The sequence below is a fragment of the Rhipicephalus microplus genome, chromosome 1 (assembly GCF_043290135.1).
Source record: "Rhipicephalus microplus isolate Deutch F79 chromosome 1, USDA_Rmic, whole genome shotgun sequence".
Lineage (NCBI taxonomy): Eukaryota > Metazoa > Arthropoda > Arachnida > Ixodida > Ixodidae > Rhipicephalus > Rhipicephalus microplus.
In genome coordinates, this window is record NC_134700.1 from 170143933 (window position 1) to 170163289 (window position 19357).

Here is a 19357-nt window from a genome sequence, read left to right on the forward strand (position 1 = left end):
CCACTTGGTCACGTATAGGAGCTCGCCAGAGCTATTGTAATTGTAATCCTTCATTGGAAAGTTCGTTTCGCTCACACTCGCTTTGTAATTTGCAAATGGTCCTCATGACGTCGAAATGAAGATGAGGGTGACCCGCTGTTCTCGAATGACCGGCTTTTCACCCTCCCCATCACTCCCGAATAAAGTGATGAAGGGGTGAGCGCGCCGAACACGCGTTTTCTATTTTCGTTTTCGGGGGAAATAATGAAACGCGGAGCCTTCCGTGTTGGAGACATAATGACCTTGGAGGGCGTTGTAGCTCTTCATGGATAAGCTGTGTGGATTCGGCGCGATGCACGCGGTACAGAACGCCTGCCTATATATAAGCAATACCAATTGTTAACGCCTGCCTATATAAGCAATACCAAACTCTCGCGCTGGCTGCATAGAAAAGATTGCGCAGAATATGAAACACAAAAAATAACTAAAAAAGAATTGGCCGGTTGCCAGTTTCGTAACTTCCCTTTATCTTTGGGCATTGAAGTCGTCGTAAACGCTGCGCAGAAAAGACAAATTGTGTGTTTTGCTCATTATAATGAAATTTTAAGCGGGCTGGGAAAAAAAAAAGCGATGCTTGTTCCCGGTGACAAGCGCGGAATATACTTCCTTTCGTTGTTTGCTGACCGGAGGCACGCTGTTAACATTCCTACGGCGTATGACAAAATCCAGCGTGTGTGTATGCCTTTCTCTGTAGACAAACGATTGACGACTCTGGCTTTGTTCCCGCATGCCGACGATTGACGACATCTGCTTCAGCGCTCGCCCCAGCCAATATGCCAACTTTATTGCGCATGCCGCAGTGGTTGCCGAAAAAGTTCGCGGGAAGGCCCTTCCTGTCAGCGCTCAAATAGTACGGGCTTCAGCAGCGATGGAAAACAGCGAAGCGCCTCTAAGTGCGTTTCACTATTTGCCTTACCGGTCAACGGTTGCAAGCTCAACGCGCCGACGCCCTCAGTCAAACAGGCACCAACACTTCGTCTTGACAAAAGGTGTGCGCGTGCCGAGGCATGCACCTGTCCACGCACGAAGGGTGCGGCTGGCTGAGTTACGACACCGCCAATGGCTACCGCGGCAAGATCTAACCGCGCTGGCTGAGAACGCATCCGCATTTGCCGCCAACGGCGAGGGCTCTGAGGAAGCGTGACGCGCCGGCGATTTGGGTGTGTACCCGAGGACAGAACTCGACTCGTCTGGCACAGGCAAAGTCCATTGTCCATTGCGAGCGCGTGTGTGTAACACAAACACACGTGCTCGCAAAAAGAGAACGGTCCTCACGAAGCAGTGAGGAAGATGTCCCGTATAGGCGTGTGCTCGGAAGACTTAAGGTGGGTTCCGGACGTGTGGTTTCCGGCACGCCCGCGCGCATCTCGTCCCGCCCCTGAATACCTTTGTGCGTCTGGAAACAAGGACACGCGGCGGTGTGCGCGCGCAGATAAGCTCCGCCTTTCTCGCTACAACAGGACGGCGTAGTACTTTGAAAAGGGCAATGATTCGACAAAACACGCTCTCGAGAAAGAGTTCTCAAAGACTTGAAGACATTCACTTGTGAAGAAGTCCACTGCTTTTCCGTATATCTTCCATAAAAAAAATCTATAATTGACGTTTCATCTGCTGTATAAGTCTAATTCATCACCACAGCGAACGAAAAGTCGTTGAAAAGTTAATGAAAATCAGCAGGTGTTATGTCTTGTAAAATTTGGTAGATCTGACACAATGAAGGAGTCGGTGGACGTGAGCCTTCTTTGCTGTTGGTGCTAGCCATAATACGAAGTGTTCCGACGTTGTGAAACTTATAGTAGTCAGATTTTATGTGATTTTATGTATAGGCACCACGTTTTCGCAAAATATACAGGCTGTCCAATTGCTTCCAATGCTTGTTTTAATGCAATGCAGCAAAGTTAAGTTCACTTATGAAGGAAAATCCCCACTTTACATTATATTGCATTCATAAGCGTGACTCCTTGCAACTCCATTGCAAACGCCTTTATCCTCGTGGGGCAAGTGGAATTGTAAATAATGGTGTACCTACGGCGAAACACGAAGCGTAACAATGTAAAAATTTCGACTATGCAACATTAGCTAGGGAATAATTGATTCGCGCCATTTGTTGTTTATTGGTATGTATTATTGAACGCCGTATACAACTATGCAATTGCCGTTTGTGGCTGATCAATTGGCGTGCCAACGCAAGTTCTTTCCTAAGCTCTGTGCTGCTCCCGCCCCCTACCCCCGCCTCCTTCGTCTGGTGGGCGAGGCACTTGACTCCGTTCGTAAAAAAAGTGGATCAGAATCTAAGCCCAGATTGTATGCACATTCGAGCGACTGCAACGTAGCACGGTGACATTGTTGTGAGGATGACTTTTTTGATCGCTTGGACTCCGGCTGCAGCGAACTCCAGCTGCAAGGCTTCTTCTGCAGAAAAACGAAGAAAAACTCTCCCTAGGAAGCATATAGTGCGATTAATATTGAGAAATAGTTCTGCGAAGTCTTGCAAAGTGGCGGAAGGGTTGCGAAATAGAAATGGAGAGTCACCCATTCGTGACTGTCGAAACAAGAAAATCCATAAGTATTTCAATTAAAAAAAATGGCCCCTTGTCTGCATGTTAATCTGCAAATGTCGCCGAAAGACGATGGTCTTGCGTCTGGAGAGAGGGAACAAAACGTTTATTTGATGCTCTGCGCAAGAAAATCGCTGAATGGTATTCTGGAGGCGCTGCGTTAGAGTGCCTTGAGCGTGCAGCGGAGGCGAACGTGCGCATCAAGTCACGACACACGTGAGACATGAGCGCTATCTGGCAGTTATCTTGGAAAACGAAGCGTGCGGCTCTGAGACGGGCGTGCGTGCCCGTGTCAGAGGCGATAATGTATAGAACGCAAAGCGACGGGTAGGTGCCACCACCGTGTCGTCTTAGCAAAGCGTTGGAAACACTTGCCTTTTCGTGCAAGCGCTGCATAGTCACTGCACCGTGATAAACGCTATAGTCCTTAGAATTACTTATGTATGCCTTTTCTAGTAAAAAACGCACATACAGAAGATATACGTGTTGTTATGGTGCCTCAGATATGCGCAATAATTGCCTTTGAATTGGCAATCGCACAAGTATGAACGCTGAATCTTCAGCAATACTGGTGGGCACTGCGAATTATGGGGTCGGCCGTTTGGGGGGGGAGGTAGGGGTGATTTTTAAATGAGAGAAAAGAAGATAAAAGTGAGTCCCGTAACTGTCTGCATCAGAGTGCGACACCTCAACAGTGGCTCACGTGGGAAGGGGATAAGGGGGATTAAAAAAGATAGAGTGAGAAGTAAAGATAATACAGAGAAAGACAGTCGAAAGCATCCGAGGATGAGGCACCACTCAACGAGAGTTTCACAGCGTCAGGAGATGGCGGAGGGCGAGCCGGTCGACAAGAGCTGCGCTGTCGTCGGAGATCGTGGGGGCACAACCGTTCGACACGGAATCCAGCGAGCGAGTCCCGGCCGTTCGAGGCATCAGCTGATGCTGTTTAGAATACCCGGTATCGTTAAGGGTGGACAAACAGACAAATGAACAGACAGATCAAAATGTTTGCGTCGAAGGCCCTCTTTAATAAACTGATTTCTTAGAAATCCTCGTACTTCGAGTTGTCGATTAACTCTTCCTGGCGCAGTCAATTATTAGCCTGCTCGCCCCACCGTGGTGGTCTAGTGGCGGAGGTACTCGGCTGCTGACCCACACGTCGTGGAATCGAATACGGGCTGCGGTGGCTGCATTTCCGATGGAGGCGGTAATGCTGTAGGCCCATGGGCTCAGACTTGGGTGCACGTTAAAAAAAAAAAGCCCAGAAGGTCCAATTTCCGGAGCCCTCCACTACGGCGTCTCTCATAATCATACGGTGGTTTTGGGACGTTAAACCTCACATATCAATCAATTATTAGCCTGCTCGTCAGACAGCGCACTTGGCAGAGTGACCGTATACCAGAAAGGCATTCTTACCGGAGTCGATCCCCGTACGAAGACAAATTTTTTACGAACCAAGAGCAGTATTTTTGAGAAATCCTTTTGGGTTTAGTGGTGGTTTTGTGCTACGAATGAGTGGCTGCCAATCTTCACTTTCTCTGCTCTTCCACCACACGACGGCATTGCGCAGAACTAACTTGCAACATGCTGTTTGTTTACCAGTAAAGCGGAATGATCAATCTGTGGTTACGTGTTTGCTTATTTTTTCCCTTCTTTTCAGTGGTTATCAAATCATCTTGAGGGCATGCTAATTAGAGCCAGTTTCCAGCTGCCGTTCATATTCACGAACGTTGCTGTTCCAGCACTTTTTTGAAACGGGCTGTTTTGCAAACGACGCTTTCGTTCTGTTTTTCTCTCCACCACTGCCACGGGATCGTCGGGCCACGCTCCGCACGACACCACCGAGCTTCTTTTCGATCGGCGGCGCGGCACAAAATGGCCCGAGAGGAAAACCAACAGGTGTGGGTGTCGGCCCGCGCGTAAAGCAAAACCGGATTGTCCGAGTACTCTCGCTCTCGCGAAAGGCGTCTTCGGTGGCGGCGGCGGCGGCGGCGGCGGCGTGATGTACGCGCATCGCGCCGGGGGCTGCTGCTGCGGCGGCTGCAGCAGCCACGAGGTGTGGGAGACGCGTTGCTGCCGCTTCTTCTTCTGCCTCCGTCCCGACGGCGCGCTTTCGAGCTCGCAGACCAAGCCGTCGCCGGGGTTGTTTTCGCTCCGACGTTTTCCAGATCGAGGACAACAAGCGCTCTCACTTTCAGCTGAAAGTGTCCGTGCAGGGACGTTCTCCGGACGTCCCGTTCGACCTGTCCACATCCTCGCGGCTCATCGGAAGTGTCACGGCGCAGCCGCGACCTCGGCCGGACGGAACGCGACATGACCACGGCCGCACCTGGGGCGGCCTTGTCTCCCGCCTCCCTCTGACGCGCGTTGTCGTGCTTGTGTTGGTGTGTGTCCCGCGGAGCAGGAATGAATCTCTCGCCGTGCAACTATCACGAGTAGACTTTTGGGGCTATACCTTCCGGAAGAAAAAATTTGCATAACTGACACGTCCGACTGTTACCACATAAGGCTTTCTCCCCGACCCGAAAAGAAAGACGTCGACGAAAAGTTGTGACGACCGCGACCATGGGCTCCACAGGCTGCGATGGTTTTGCGGTGCTTGACAAGGACGTGATCGCACAGAGGCTATAGCCACCGTGCCGAGGTAAAGGACGCTGTCGATGACTGTGTGGCTGCTCTTGAAAGAGGCGGTTCGGGACGAGTGTGGTCGCGTTGCAGCATGGCTGCGATGCTGGAGCACAAGGACGCTACCGGTCGGCCTGTCCAGTCGAAGTCCCAGCTGTCGTCATCCTGGTCGAGACGGAACGGTGTCAGGAAGGCCGCTTCGGCGATCTTCAGGTCTCTCAGCTTCTCGATCAGGCAGCGCGATAACGCCAGCAATGCGCCGAACAGCGGTGACTCCAGAAGGGTCCTTGCCAGTGATTGTGGCAAGTCAAGGTAAAGTGTTCTCTCGTTTCATAAACACTGGGTGGCTGTGCGCTTTCACGAAGAGAAGCGAGAATGGGCGGGCGGGTGGTTTTACAGATGGCACGATATTATCTGTCGAAGCACGACGTTGCTTCACGTTCGTTATTGCGATTACCTTGGCGTGCCTTGTGTCGGCGTTCCAGAACGCGTGGAGAGCGTCCTACTCGCTCAAGAGAGACGGCTGCAAGGCCAGAATGGTGCGCTGTGTGCGCACGCTTTAAGTATAACACTTCACTTAGGTCCATTATCTAGGCACTTTGGATCAACATAAACGTTGGTCGTAATGGTTACTGCTGGCTCTTCTATAACTACGCTGCAGCACGTCTTCGTTTCATCACTATGGCTATCAGATGAGTAGACGCATCAGCAGATGGCATTTTGCGGCATAAGAATGCAAGGGCTGCCACACCCACTCCTTGCTACCAGTCGGGTGTTGGCAGCTCACTAAGTTAACAGTCCGTTTTGTGTACCAGTATACCGTTGCAATGGATGAGAAACGGGTGTTGTAATGTCTCTTGGTAGAGCCTGGCGTGGGGAAAGTTAATGCAGGGGTTCTTCAACGCAGACAAAAGAATGGATACACAGACGAGCGCCGAGCGGTGATATAGCTTCAACTATCTGTATCTTCTATCATCGTGGAAGTCGCGCAGCATTTCCCCCAACTATGAAGCAACTCGCCTAAGTCAATGTATTACTTGTTTAGTAAGGAGCAGTGCTTGTGTGTTCTCATCTCGTCCTCCTCACTTCGCTCTGCTATTAGTTCTTTTTCTTAATGAGAGATAACCGACCATCGGCAAACCATCGGCACATCTTTGCAGCAACAAAAGCTTGTGGACCACATTCGCAGATGAAACACTGAATTCTGCTCGGTAGTGGCATTTAATCACAGTTATCAGTTATGTTCACTAAATTTAAAAGAGTTCAGCACTTTTTATGTATACATTAAGTCTGCAAGCATTAGCCCTTCACTGTGCATATCCAAACATCCAAGATTTCTAAGTAAACGTCGTCAGAATACCTACATGGCCGACAAACCCGTATGGATCAATCTAAAGTCCTGAAGGACTGCGAAATCGAAAAACGAAAGTGTGCAGTTGCCGACCTGTCGGGGCAAAGATGTTTTGTAGCTCGCAACAAAAGTTCACTTTGTTCCCACACAGATTCTCCGGAATGCCTGAATTCCCAGGAGGTCACGGAAAGGACGAACAATCGGGACCTCCCATGCACTCGCGATACACTCCTACCCTCGAACACAGGAACAAGAATGATGAAAAAAGAGAGAAATTGCTGCTTAAGCGCTGACAAAGCAAAGCAGGTCGCGCGGGAGAACTGTCTCTCGTTTTCTAGGCCCACGGACGACCGGAATTCTCGTGCCCATCGCTTCACGAGCTTCAGTTGGGCGGCATTGCTCTGTGTGAACTCGACGCATTCCTGTTCGTACGAGTGAGCCGCAGCTGGGGTGCGTACGTACGCCCGCGCGTGTCGAGTCCCACTTGCGTCGTTTCGGTTGCCAGCGTCGTGGGCGACGCATAACCGAACGCGATGCTATAGGCGGGCATTCTCTGTTGTCGCCCGTATCATACGCTCCCCTCTGATGTGCGCATTTCGCAGCTGAGAGCAGCGCGAAGACGAAGAGCTTCGCCGAACTGCGCAGCATCTAGCGCCGGGCATTACTTTGTAGTGCGCTGCTCGCTACTTTGTTTTCTCTGCATCTTTTAACGACCACCGGACTTCACGGGCGCTTGTGAAAGAACAGTATGAGACCGTGCTGTGCAGCTTCGAGCTGACTATTTGTTCATCTCTTTGTTACTCTCCTTTTATCTCTATCTCTTTGCTTTCTATTATTCCCTTTTCCCCCACACCAAGTGTAGGGTAGCCAACCGAGCGAAGCTTAGTTAACCTCACTGCCTTTCCTCTTCATTTATCTCTATCATCTCTGCATTCTTGTAACCTTACTCAGCGGCTCCCACACTCACTTTTTTCTACAGTCGGGTGTTAGCAGCTCAAGCAATGCGGCATAGCGTGCGCTCAGCTGTCAATTGAGATTTTCTTCCAGTTTTTTTGGTTTATCATTCGCTGTGCAATTATGTTAACAAGCAACTATTTATTATTACGACATTGTTTGTAATGCATTCCCTATATTGGAGTCCTCGTGTGATTATGTATACACACTCGTATACAGTAAGTTTTTCACACCGGCACAGTCCGTGCAAATGGGCACTAAGAAATCAGAAAAGGGGGTGGGGGGTGGCCGGTTAATGAGCAAGCAAAATATATGAGTGGAAATTCATGTGAATTTAGTCCTTGAGCTCTATAGCGTATGTGCCGTACCCTCAAAAAACGCTAGGCCTGCGTGGTAGGCGCAGCACAGTCATAGCAAAAGTTAGAAGAGCGGCCTTTCAGAGCCTTTTCAATACACTTATCGCGTAACTGTGTACTGCAAGTACACTAGCTTGGTACCCACTAGGGCATTAATAATAAGCTTTTGGGTAGTAAGCCGGCATTCGCTATGCTATCTTTCGTCGTTCTTCTGAGAAGCGTGGTATCTGCAAAACACTTGCAAAGAACTTTGTGCCAATTGTCCATGCAGCGGCTGACGACGATGAGGAATTATGGCTGAAGTGGGTATGCGCCACAGTTGATAGGGAAACAAGAACAAACTTTTGTAACAGGTTTGATCATTGGACGGCCCACTCGTTTCGCTATTCGCATTGTGCAACGACTGGTTGTTCTTTCGCTGTCGTAAAACACTTTATAAGTCGTATTAACGCGATTGCTTTCCCGCCATCAAGCCTGCCTAAGGCAAGTTTGACAACAAGTCCCATGCCCTGGTGTAGCTCAGTGGTATAATACTGGGCTGGCACCTAGCAAACCCGGGTTTGAGCCCCACTGTGCCATTGCCGCTAGGTTTCTTTTCCTAATTTCGTGGGATGTGGCTATGGACACCGGCGGTGGTGGCGGACAACGTGACCCGAAAAGTGATCTCATAACAGCTTGAGCTGTAAAAACAGAATTCTGTGACGTGAACGAACACGCTTCCAAAAGCGCTGTCGCTCTATAGCTCCAGCAGTGTTCGACAATCAACGTTGCCGGCACCGCAGCAATTGTTACAGGCCGATGGCGAAAACACGTTTCCTAACAACTATTGTTTCGGTTGGCAGTACTGCTGACAATATAGCGTTTTAGGGTCTGCGTGCCGACACAGTGAAAGCACGTTCTTACGTAACTGCATACCTGTCGTCATACGAAATGGAGTAGTCAAGGTGTGGCTGTTTTCAAATTTCATCTGTTTCCAGCAGTGAGCTAGCCTTCGTGCTCCGGCATTGCACGATGGATGTTTGGTTACTCGGTGGCTGTTTGTTGTGTCGTAGTGCTGCAGGACCTATAGTAAGAAAATCGACGCGGTATGCAATTGCTAGCCAGATGAAATTCCTGATGTATTGTTAGCCGAGCTGGCTGGCCTATAACAAAGAGCGCTGACTAACGAAAGATGTCGTGAATTTGGCCTGTGGGGCGATGGTCAAGCAAACGTCTTATACCCGTGCCACACGGGCATAGAAAATGACATTTGGTGGCGAAGGCCTTCAGATCCCGAATGACATTCGTTTCGCCGGCGCTGCTACACGTTCAAAGCGAATGACATTTGACTTGATGATGTCGATCACACAACCTTCCAAGTGAGCATTCATTGAATAGCAATAAAAAAATTAAGAAGCATTTACAAGCTTCATACACATCAGATAACCATCAAATGTAGAAATAAGCGTATTACGCTGTCCTAAGTTTTAGTTTCTTGCTTTGTTTTACAACGTTGCAGCCGACCGTAGCAACCTAAGCCAACACCAGTCAGATCCACAGCGTAAATAGACACTAAAATTGACAAGCGTTTCATTATCAATACTTTATTTTCTTCGTATAACGTTCAAAGCATCTTTTGAAGACTTTAGTGCAAATAAAAGACGGGAAATTTCATTTTTAGCTCAATATGATTTGTTTTATATACTTTCAGGTAAATCGCACTTCACGAGCTGTGTCGTCGAGAGTAGGCCTTTCTCAGTCAACTGAGTTCTGGCGAAGGCAGTTGGTGGCGAATGGCATTCGAATGGCATTCGGATGAATGCCATTTTGTTCGCCCGTGTGGCACCGCGCAAATGGCAATAAATCTGAAGGCATTCGGGGGTAAATGCCATTTTTTCTGCCCGTGTGGCACGGGTATTACGCTAAAAAACTTCGTCAAAGAATATTTCAGCCAATCACAATGAAGGAGAGTGAGAACACACTGCTATCGAAGCTGCTTATCAACGGGAACATGCATATACGAAAAAGAAGCCTTCTGAAGTATTTAGTATTTGTTGATCATTAGGTTACTAATAATTGAATTTAATAATTGCTATTTATTTGTCCCTAAAGAGTGGTTCTTGCCCTAGGAACGAACTCGCTAAATTTCATTTTATTCCGACAGCTATTTTTAGTTTTGAAGGCGAAACGAGTCTGTTGCCTTGTATATATATATGCTAGTAATATTTCAAAGAAAGGAACAACATCTGGAGCTCTATATTTTTGTGGTGGCGAATAGCATTGGCTCATGATTATTTGTGTACGCACTTATTGGTACTGTGCCCGTGCCAAGAGCCGCACACGTAACCGGATAACTGGTCTGTGAGCCAGTTAATAGCGGGTGAGCTGGACACGGCAAGTTACACACTGAGCTGTGCTGGTATCCGGCGAGAGCTTTGTCGCTTCGGACATGCATCCGTGTGCATGGCCTCGTAGAGTAATGATTCCAAGAAGGGAAAGGGGAGGCAGCGTCAGTTTCCCGGAAAGGCCCGATTTAGCCTTTTTCGTTTGGAACAAGCAGAAAAGTCGGCAAGTAGGAAAGAAAAGTAAACATTACCAACAGCGTGAATTTGGTATACGTATCATAAAGAAAACCTCCTCGGTGGGTGGATGCAGCGTGTGCGTAGCAATATTGCATATACATGTGCAATGACACGAACGAACGAACGAACGAACGAATGAACGAACGAACGAACGAACGAACTAACTAACGAACGAACGAACGAACGAATGAGCGAACGAGCGAATGAATGAATGAATGAATGAATGAATGAATGAATGAATGAATGAACGAATAAGCATAGTGTACATATTTATTTTTATTTGTTTATTTACAGCTACTGTCAGCCCTTACACAGGCATGTTACAGGAGTGAAAGACAAACACATAAAACAATCATAAAAACACAATCATAATTATGTACTACTACAATCAAAACAAAATTATCATGCATGTTGTAAGGATAAAGAGACAGTTTCATTTTTGATGTTTTTACCCATCTCCCTCGCGTCGAGCTTGAATAGCTTGTTCTTCACTGATATTTAAACGCAGATGAAGTGATTAGAGTGTCCGCCTCTTATGCGGAAAGCATTGAGTGTGATTCGCCGTGCCGACAGGTACCTTTTCTTTGTTTATTATTGTGAGGAACGAGGTGTCTAGCCCTGACGCTCGATGTTGTATAATTATTCTCTAGATGTTTCCACTACTCTGTCCTCTACCGCCAGCAAACTTACGCCGTGGTCCTCATAGGTTGCAGAGCGTCGTTTCTGTCGTCAAACCACCACTATACTCGTCAACTTCATTGGACTCTATTTGGCGGGAAACGCAAGTACGACAGAAGAGCGGAGTCGGCAGGTGCTCTTTTTGAGCATCTTTACACGCCTGTTCTTTTGGCACCCCAGTACACTATCGACATGTATTATGTTTTTCACCATAAAGACGTATGCCAACTCGTCCAACCTTTCCTCTTGAGCATTGGGATACCGAACGTTTGAAATCAATGTCAATGAAAGTATGCATGTTGGGAATATCGGCGTCTTGTTTGTTTGCTGAGAAGAGAGAAAGAAAAAGGAGATGAAGGCAGGTAGGATAAACAGAAGGTGTTATCCAGCATGCTCGCCCCGCCGCGGTGGTCTATAGCGGCTAAGGTACTGGGCTGCTGACTCGCCGGTCGCGGGATGGAATCCCGGCTGCGGTGGCTGCATTTCCGATTGAGGCGGAAATGTTGTAGGCCCGTGTGCACGTTAAAGAACCCCAGGTGAACGAAATTTCTGGAGCCCTCCACTACGGCGTCTCTCATAATTATATCGTAGTTTTGGGGCGTCAAACCCCACAAATCAATCAATCCAGCATTCTATCCTGCGCTGGGGTGGGGTAATACGGAATTAGAATGAGAGAGAGATAACAAAATAAGTAATAGTTATAATATTACAAGCCTCAGCCGCACACACAATCGAGAGGCTTCCACTCAAAATCGTTCAGACATGTCAGTAGAACGCTGCAGGAAGTCCTGCAGCGTTCTTACGGCCTTCTTCTGCGACGTGGTCTTTATGATGGCATAATATTCTTTTCTCTGGGGGAAGTTGGTTGTCTAACTTGTTTGTTGACATTAGCGAATCAATGTGACACTTAGACACAGTGGCACATTTATCTCAACCTTTCCGCCCTTTCCTCCACACTCTACACGCGCGTGTACCTGGATACTACATGAATTGGATTACGGCATATACGCGTTTAATCAAGGGGAGCTAGAATTCACTGTCGAAAGCAGATATGCGGCTGAAGAGCTGACTGACGGAAAATTTTTTAAAACAAGGCTTCTGTGCTCTAGCCGACGTTTCGATAAGTGTACTTGTCTTCTTCAAGGCTAAAACTGATTCAAGGCTGAAACGGAAATCATGTTCTAGCCTTGGCGAAGACAATATCACTTGTAAAAACGTCGGCGCCAGCACACAGCTCCTGTTTACACAATTTTTCATCGCAAGTTTCCATCCCCCCCCCTGCCGTCGTTTTCTTCTTTTTTCCCCTTGTTTTTTGTTTTTGTCCCGATGAGAAGACCAGTGGACGACAGCGTGATTGCAATTGCGAGAGAAATGCACATGAACAAACGCAATCCAACAGAGTTTGATAGTCGGGAGGGAGCAACGGAACATTCACGTATGCCGAATTTCAAACGTCAATATTTTTTTCTTAGTGGGAGCGAGATGGAACATCTTTTGTCTACCCCTCTGTTCTTCTCACATCGCGGATTTTATCTCTCGTAAAGGTTTTATTTCTTGTGACACAAACCAGGACGGAAATGCACTGCGCGTTAGTTCTGCTGCTGGTAAGAAAGACGCCGCGAACCCGCCGGATCCGTGTTCGTTGCGCAGAATAATACAGACACCAGGTAACAGGCACGCTGAAAGTACGCTAGAATACGATAGTCACGTTGTTGCATGCTACAGGCCACATATAGCCTAATACTTCTGACCTCGTGAAACGTCCAGACAGGCTTCCTTCGTTTAGCGCTAAGTATTGTTATCCGGAACCCTGAAATCGCTCCATGGTCATCGTAATACGCCTGTTGTGAGTGTTTTTGCGAGAGGGGAAGCGAGCGCTTAGCACGTGAGCAACAGAACTGCAAAGTCGCCGGATACACTCGCGCTAATAACTATGTATAAGGCAAGCAACACCCACAGAAGGTCACTTCTAAACTCACCTCGCTGGAGCTTGAGACTCTGTTATCATACCGAGACAACACGTACATTTAGGCATGGTACACTAATTTATAAAATCTTAGCATGGCGCCAGCGTTCGTGCTAGCTTTGTCATAAGAGTACACAATGCACTATACAAACCCCAGGTGGTCGAAATTTCCGGAGCCCTCCACTACGGCGTCTCTCATAATCATATGGTGGTTTTGGGACGTTAAACTCCACAAATCAATCAATCAATCACAATGCACTATACAGGCGAAGATAAAAAGACGACGTTGGCAAGCGTGAACCAACTGCCGTTAATACAAACACAAGTCTTCTTTTTTTTTTTTCGTCAGCAAGCCGCTTTTACTGAGCGTACGTGATGATAAGCTTATACCGAAGAAATCGATTTGAAAGCTTGCACCTGTTCGAGTGGCTTCGAAGCTCTCGTTCTTGCATATTTAGCGCATTCATTATAACTACTCTGAAACAACTCGGCCAGCAACTAGCTTCTTTAACTGGTACTCGGGGCTTAGGCTGTGCTGTTAGCCGTGTTTAGTTATATGCGATCTTTTTCTTTCGCTCGTTGAGTTGGCGAGACACCATGGCAAAACAAGGACGGAGCAGCGAGAGTTGAGTCGTAGTCGAATATTCTCCTCCACCTGTCTACATAAGCGATCGTAAGGCGCACAACAACAATGAACTGCAATGATCGATCCGTTGAGGAAAGACGGGACGCCTGTTACGAATTACGTCATAGCTTGCGCTTGAGGTAACGCTCGCTGCTATTGGCTGCTGTCCGAACATGTTATTTTCTGTAATCGTGTGCGGCAAACGGATCATGTGCCACGACAATGGTACGGACGCCGCCTTGAAGACATGCATGTTGGGCAAGTTTCCTCCTCGACGCATCAAGAAAATCGATGGACAATACACGTTATTTAAGGACATTTGTTCGTCTACGCGTATAACTATACACGATTCAGGTAATGCGAGGGTGACGGGGTGCACGTCGCGCACGCTTCCAATTACGCGGTTGCTCAAGGGAACGAGACGAAAAAAAAAAAAAAACAAATGAGTGAAAGGCTCTATGAGTGAACTTGGGAACGTCCGGGTGCGACTGAGACTCGTCGTTGGCTGTGCCAACTTTAGTGTCAGGCGTGTCGTGCGGCTTTGTTGCCCCTCGAGCTACTCGTGTTTGGCAGCAGCGCCAAGGGGGGGGGGGGGGGGGGGGGGTTTAGACTTCGTGGTTACGCTCGTTGTTACGTCCCGCGCCTCGTCATTTCGTGTGAGCAAAGGTTCTTACATGTTGATGCATCGCAAAGGTATAAACGTCGAAGCTGTTGGGGCAGTAATGCAGTTGTACATTATTGATATTCTTCTGACGTGTGTGGTTAGGCATCGTGGTAATTTTCCCCCCATTTCTATCCAGCCCAGCACGGCGTCAGAAGCTTTGATAGTTCTATTTGGCGATCGAGCAGCGTACCAGTCGAAAATGGGTAAATACATGTGCTAACAAAAAAATTACGCATTTATGCATAACAAATAAACAGCCGGTTGGGCGGTTGGATTGTACTAGATCTGGCAGTTTTGCTCCCCTTTGGGTGAAAGATGACAGATGACACCATAACCACCGACAAATAAGTGCATATAAAATGTAAACGGCTGCCAGTAGAGTTGTATGCACACGGAAATGCAAATTTTCGACCATACTGAGATAAGGCCGTTTTCGAAGAGTATTGACAGTACTGCAAGAGCTATAGGGTGGTTCTTTTTTTTTTTTCATCACAGTCGTAAATAATTTTAATTAAGTAATGAGTCAAAACAGAAATCAAAACACGAAGCTGTTCCGTCCTCCACGAAATCCGCTACGCACCGCCACCGGCTGGGTAGCGTTTAAACATAGCTTTCGTGTCTCTTCTGACGTGCGAAAAGCGAGTTTACGATCTCATCCGACATGGAATCAAGCGGTGCTGGCTCGTCTGAACTTACCAGTGGCAAGTTCAGCGATGATTACAGCAACTGTCTGAGCGTAGAAGCATATAGCCCGTTGATTTCGACCCCCCGGTGGGTTAAGCATCTGACACGCCCCGAATGTTTCTCCTCTTTGATCAATATTGTGCATAAACACCCGACGTCAACGACGACTAACGCGCTGTATGCAGCTGACACTGAACGGTGCTCGCGTCGTCGTCGTCTCGTAGAAGAAAGCGCGCGCTGCATCCGTCTGCTGAGCAAGGCGGGTTTCGAAAAAGAGTTGGCACCCACGTCACATACCCTGAGTGGTCGGCGTGTACAAGCGGGATTCCAGAATTGGCTACCGCTACCAGTTTTTAAAACGAGTTTTCTAAACAACCTAAATGACTCGCGGTTATAAAATTCGGCACAGATAATGGTGGTACCGACGAGAACACATGTTCACAGTTTCATGTTGAAATAGGTAAATATACAAAGTTGCTGGATTTCCCCTTTAAGGCTTCAGGTGTTTACCGCGGTATACATCACTTGCACTTATAAGTTGCCTGGCGCCCAAGGTATACCTGAAAAAACCTGCGAGGATATGAAAAAAACAACAAAACCCTGGAACTGGAGCCAGATCGAAAGCGAAGGCTGTCGTCATTGATTGGCTAAGTGTTCTTGGTTGTCTAAGCAAAGTTATATTACATTTTTGCAACTGCGACTATGATGAAGGTTGTGCCGTCATAGACAAAAAACCGTACATATTCAGCGCCGGAGACATCGCCGTATGTTGTTATCAGGCATGTTCTAGTTCTTTGACACAGGGTCTTAGTCAAAGTATTGCTACCATAAAATTGTACATTTTCAGCAAGAGCAGCATACTTTTATTGTGTGTTTTAGCTCTTACTGGAGCTAGAGCATACATCGCGAAGTGGAGCAACCAAAGAGCGAGAACTGCTCATATTCCGCAGAAAAAAAAAAACACTGTTACTACTATCGTGTCTACATGTTTTTTTTTCTTACACGGGCCGTATGAGCTGCTTGTTGATGCTTCACTTACAATATTGCATGCAATCCTTTTCTCGTAGGATTCCACAACCGAAGCTGGTTCATTTTCCCGGCAAGATGGAGGTGAGGACGGCTCCCGCGACTCCAATCAGCAGTCCCACAGTGCATCCCGTCTCCGACTACCGTAGTCGCTTTAACAGTCCTTCGACGTCGGGTGGAGGACCTGCTAATGCCCCCTCGACGCCTGCAGCGGGCAGTTATCAGGGTTCTCACCATTCCTCATCGAACGGGAGCTCTTCATCTGCTTCGACTGAAGCCCTGCCTACTATATCGCACTCCGCAGCTACGCCAACGAGCGCGCTCTCACGGTCGCCCCAGAACGGATTCTATTCCTCGACTGCAACATTAAACGGTAGCGTTAATGGCCACAGCGTCGGAAGTCACTCTCCGGTAGATGCAACGAACGGACCCACACCTCTGCACGTAAACGGGAACGGTGGTGATGCTGCCCAGCGACAGGCTTCGATCACCATCCTAAGTTCCAAGGGCACCGAGAGCCTGAAGGAGATGGTGCAGTGTCCCATCTGTCTGGACCGCCTCCACCGACCCAAGATGCTTCCCTGCCAGCACACCTTCTGCTTCCTCTGCCTGCAGAACAGCGTGATGTCCGCGGACGCCAGCCGATTGCGTTGCGCCAAGTGCCGAACCGAGGTTCTCCTCCCTAAGGAAGGGATCTCGGGGTTCCCGTCCAGCATTCACCTGCAGAACATCCTGGACTTGCTCGAGTCTGACTACGCATCGATGGACGAGCTGCTCCAGTGCTGCGGCTGCCAAACCGTGAGCGGCAACAGCGTGTTCTGCGAGCACTGCAAACTCTCGTACTGCTCGCTCTGCATGGCAAGGCACGTGGAGGAGTTGGCTAAGCAGCTGGGACACATTGCCGACCAGCTGGACGCTACCGTCGACAAGATTACGCTGAGATACAAGAAGTTTGAGGTTTGGCTTCTTTTGCGTGCTTGTTGTTGCGTCCCGTATTGCGTGCGTCCGCTTGTACCCGTCGAAAGGAAAGTCTTTCGCTGGAGTGAATCCTAGCGAAAGGGGAATAAAAAACCATCTTTTCCGAAATGTGTGCCAAATGCGAATGCGATCTAAGTAGGTGGACGTGACAAAGCTTTTCGGAACTGTTACGTTACTTCTACTGCGGACTTTTTTATTGCACCGGCGGGTTTGCAGGCGTGAGATCATACTGCGCCAAGCGTATAAAGCCAAGCTCAGAAATTGATACGACGAATTGGCTCTGGTATCTTTACTGTGTAATATTTCTTATTGGCAGTGTATTCATACGAAATTAGAAGTGTCATCGGTGACTGTTTCATAAAAATATAATTTAATTTCAGACAAATTTCAGGAATATTGTCTTCTCTCGACGTGGTACAACGTAATATGAACGACTTTCTCTAGAAGCTTTCATTCATAACAGATCGCGGCCTGCACGAGGGACTAATAGAATATTACTGAAAAGCTACTTGTCTCCACGGACATGTCCGAACAAATATTATCTTTTTAATTTGCCCGATTTTCTTATATTCTGCCTCATGGCGTTTCGGTACGATCGAACAATGCCTTAATCAGTGCCCATAACAGGGGGAATGCCTATTATCAGCAGCATGTGAAAAAGAACTAGAAAGAGTGAGTCTCTGAAAGTCCGACATCTTTAAATGAGCCCATCCTTAGCTTCAAATAGGGAATAATTGCAGGGCATGAGTGTCACTGATTTAAACAGGTAACGCACTTCTTATAACAGAAATAAAAAGTTCCGTGGCGAGCGCCAAAACTGCCTCTGCTAAACAGACACTGTAGGGGACTATAGTCAATCCTCCTATGAAGAAGTCTTATTATATTGTTGACATTACGTGGATTAGCGAATGCTGGCGTTCCCAATACTATGAACATGATTTGGAGAGTAGAAACAGATGTGGGTCAGCTCTTGACAAACAGAAAATGAAAGAATGAATGAATGAATGAATGAATGAGTGGTTTATTTTGGGGCTGACGTATTTATGCCGTAGTTGGTCCCTTCGACGAAAAATTCATCGCATATTATCATCACTTTTACTTTGGTACCACACGATTCACTATAATTCTTCAGTTATATGATGTCGCATTTTCTTATTCTTTGATACTGCAAATAAAGGCGTTGGGGTATTACTGCTTGCACTGAGGACAAAGACGCCCTGCTTGCATATACGCTTCAACGTGTTCAGTAGATTACGCTCTAAAGGGCATAAAATATGGACACCGTTGGTGTTTTACTTGGGATTTGAGGAGACGAACGGCGTTCCTTGTTGTCCCGAACACTTCCGCTCCGCACGCAGTCTAGCCAAAGCGACATCCAGTCCAAGGTTCGCTTGGAGGCCGAGAAGCGCGTCCGTAAGATCCGGGACCTGGAGGCGCAGCTGCTGCTTCGCGTGGAGACCGCCAAGGCTGCCGAGGAGACGGGCCTTCACGACGTGGTGCAGAAGGTGCGGGCAGCCGCCACTGGTGCGCGCTTGTTCTCGTCCAAAGGTATTGACGCGGCACAAGACCCCAACGAAAAGGTAACTCTTTAAGCAATCTCTCTTTATTGTATTGCTGGGCGTCAATGCAACCATCGTGCAAATATATTTTTGGTCCTGTTTGGGAGCAGCAAAATCGTTAGTTATAAGTGGCTAAAGCTAATTAATATACGTTCACGTGTTTGCTGCTTTTTCATTATATGCAAGCGTGGATCTTAGTGTACCCCATACTTCGTATCTGTTTTTGCTATTTGGCAAGGATGAGCGATGATGTCCTGGACAACCAGATTACCTCACATACTCCTGCATTTCTTAGTGCTTACTGTCAGAAGGCGACATAGAGCTGGCTAAATTTTGCCTAATATTAATCAATGTTCGCTTATGCAGGCTAATGATCGCTAATTATGGCTAACTGAAGTGAAGTGAAGTGAACTTTATTTCCAAGTAGATACAAAAGAGGTTTAAACAGCAAGGATGTTGGGATAAAAGCTGCATATAGGCAGCTTGACTGGTCCCACCTCCCAGAACAATAACAGCAGCAGCAAATATTAACAAGAATTCTCACTTGTTACAATAGTTAAATAGGAATACACAAAGCAAAGCGATAAGAAAAAAGAAAAAAATTAGTAAGAAACACACATATTCAACAAAATATTCACCAACGACAAGAGATTGGTATTCATAAAATTAGTCGAGACCTTGTCTTGTTTTAGAAAGATGACGTATGTTGTCATCACGTTTATATTTGTTGAGT

At 47.5% G+C, this 19357-nt stretch overlaps 1 protein-coding gene across 5 annotated transcripts in view; it reads left to right on the top strand.

The window, feature by feature from the left end:
• LOC119178620 (uncharacterized) overlaps positions 1-19357 on the top strand; it is a 151913-nt gene that overhangs the window by 125618 nt on the left and 6938 nt on the right. For 4 of the 5 annotated variants that reach the window (XM_075887978.1, XM_037429836.2, XM_075887982.1 and 1 more), the window contains 2 exons: positions 16129-17044; positions 18424-18645. In XM_075887978.1, coding sequence (XP_075744093.1) covers positions 16129-17044; positions 18424-18645 — 1138 coding nt within the window. Of the gene's footprint in view, positions 1-4631; positions 5535-16128; positions 17045-18423; positions 18646-19357 lie in introns of those variants that run through there. The other variant, XM_075887962.1, reaches the window with a different exon arrangement.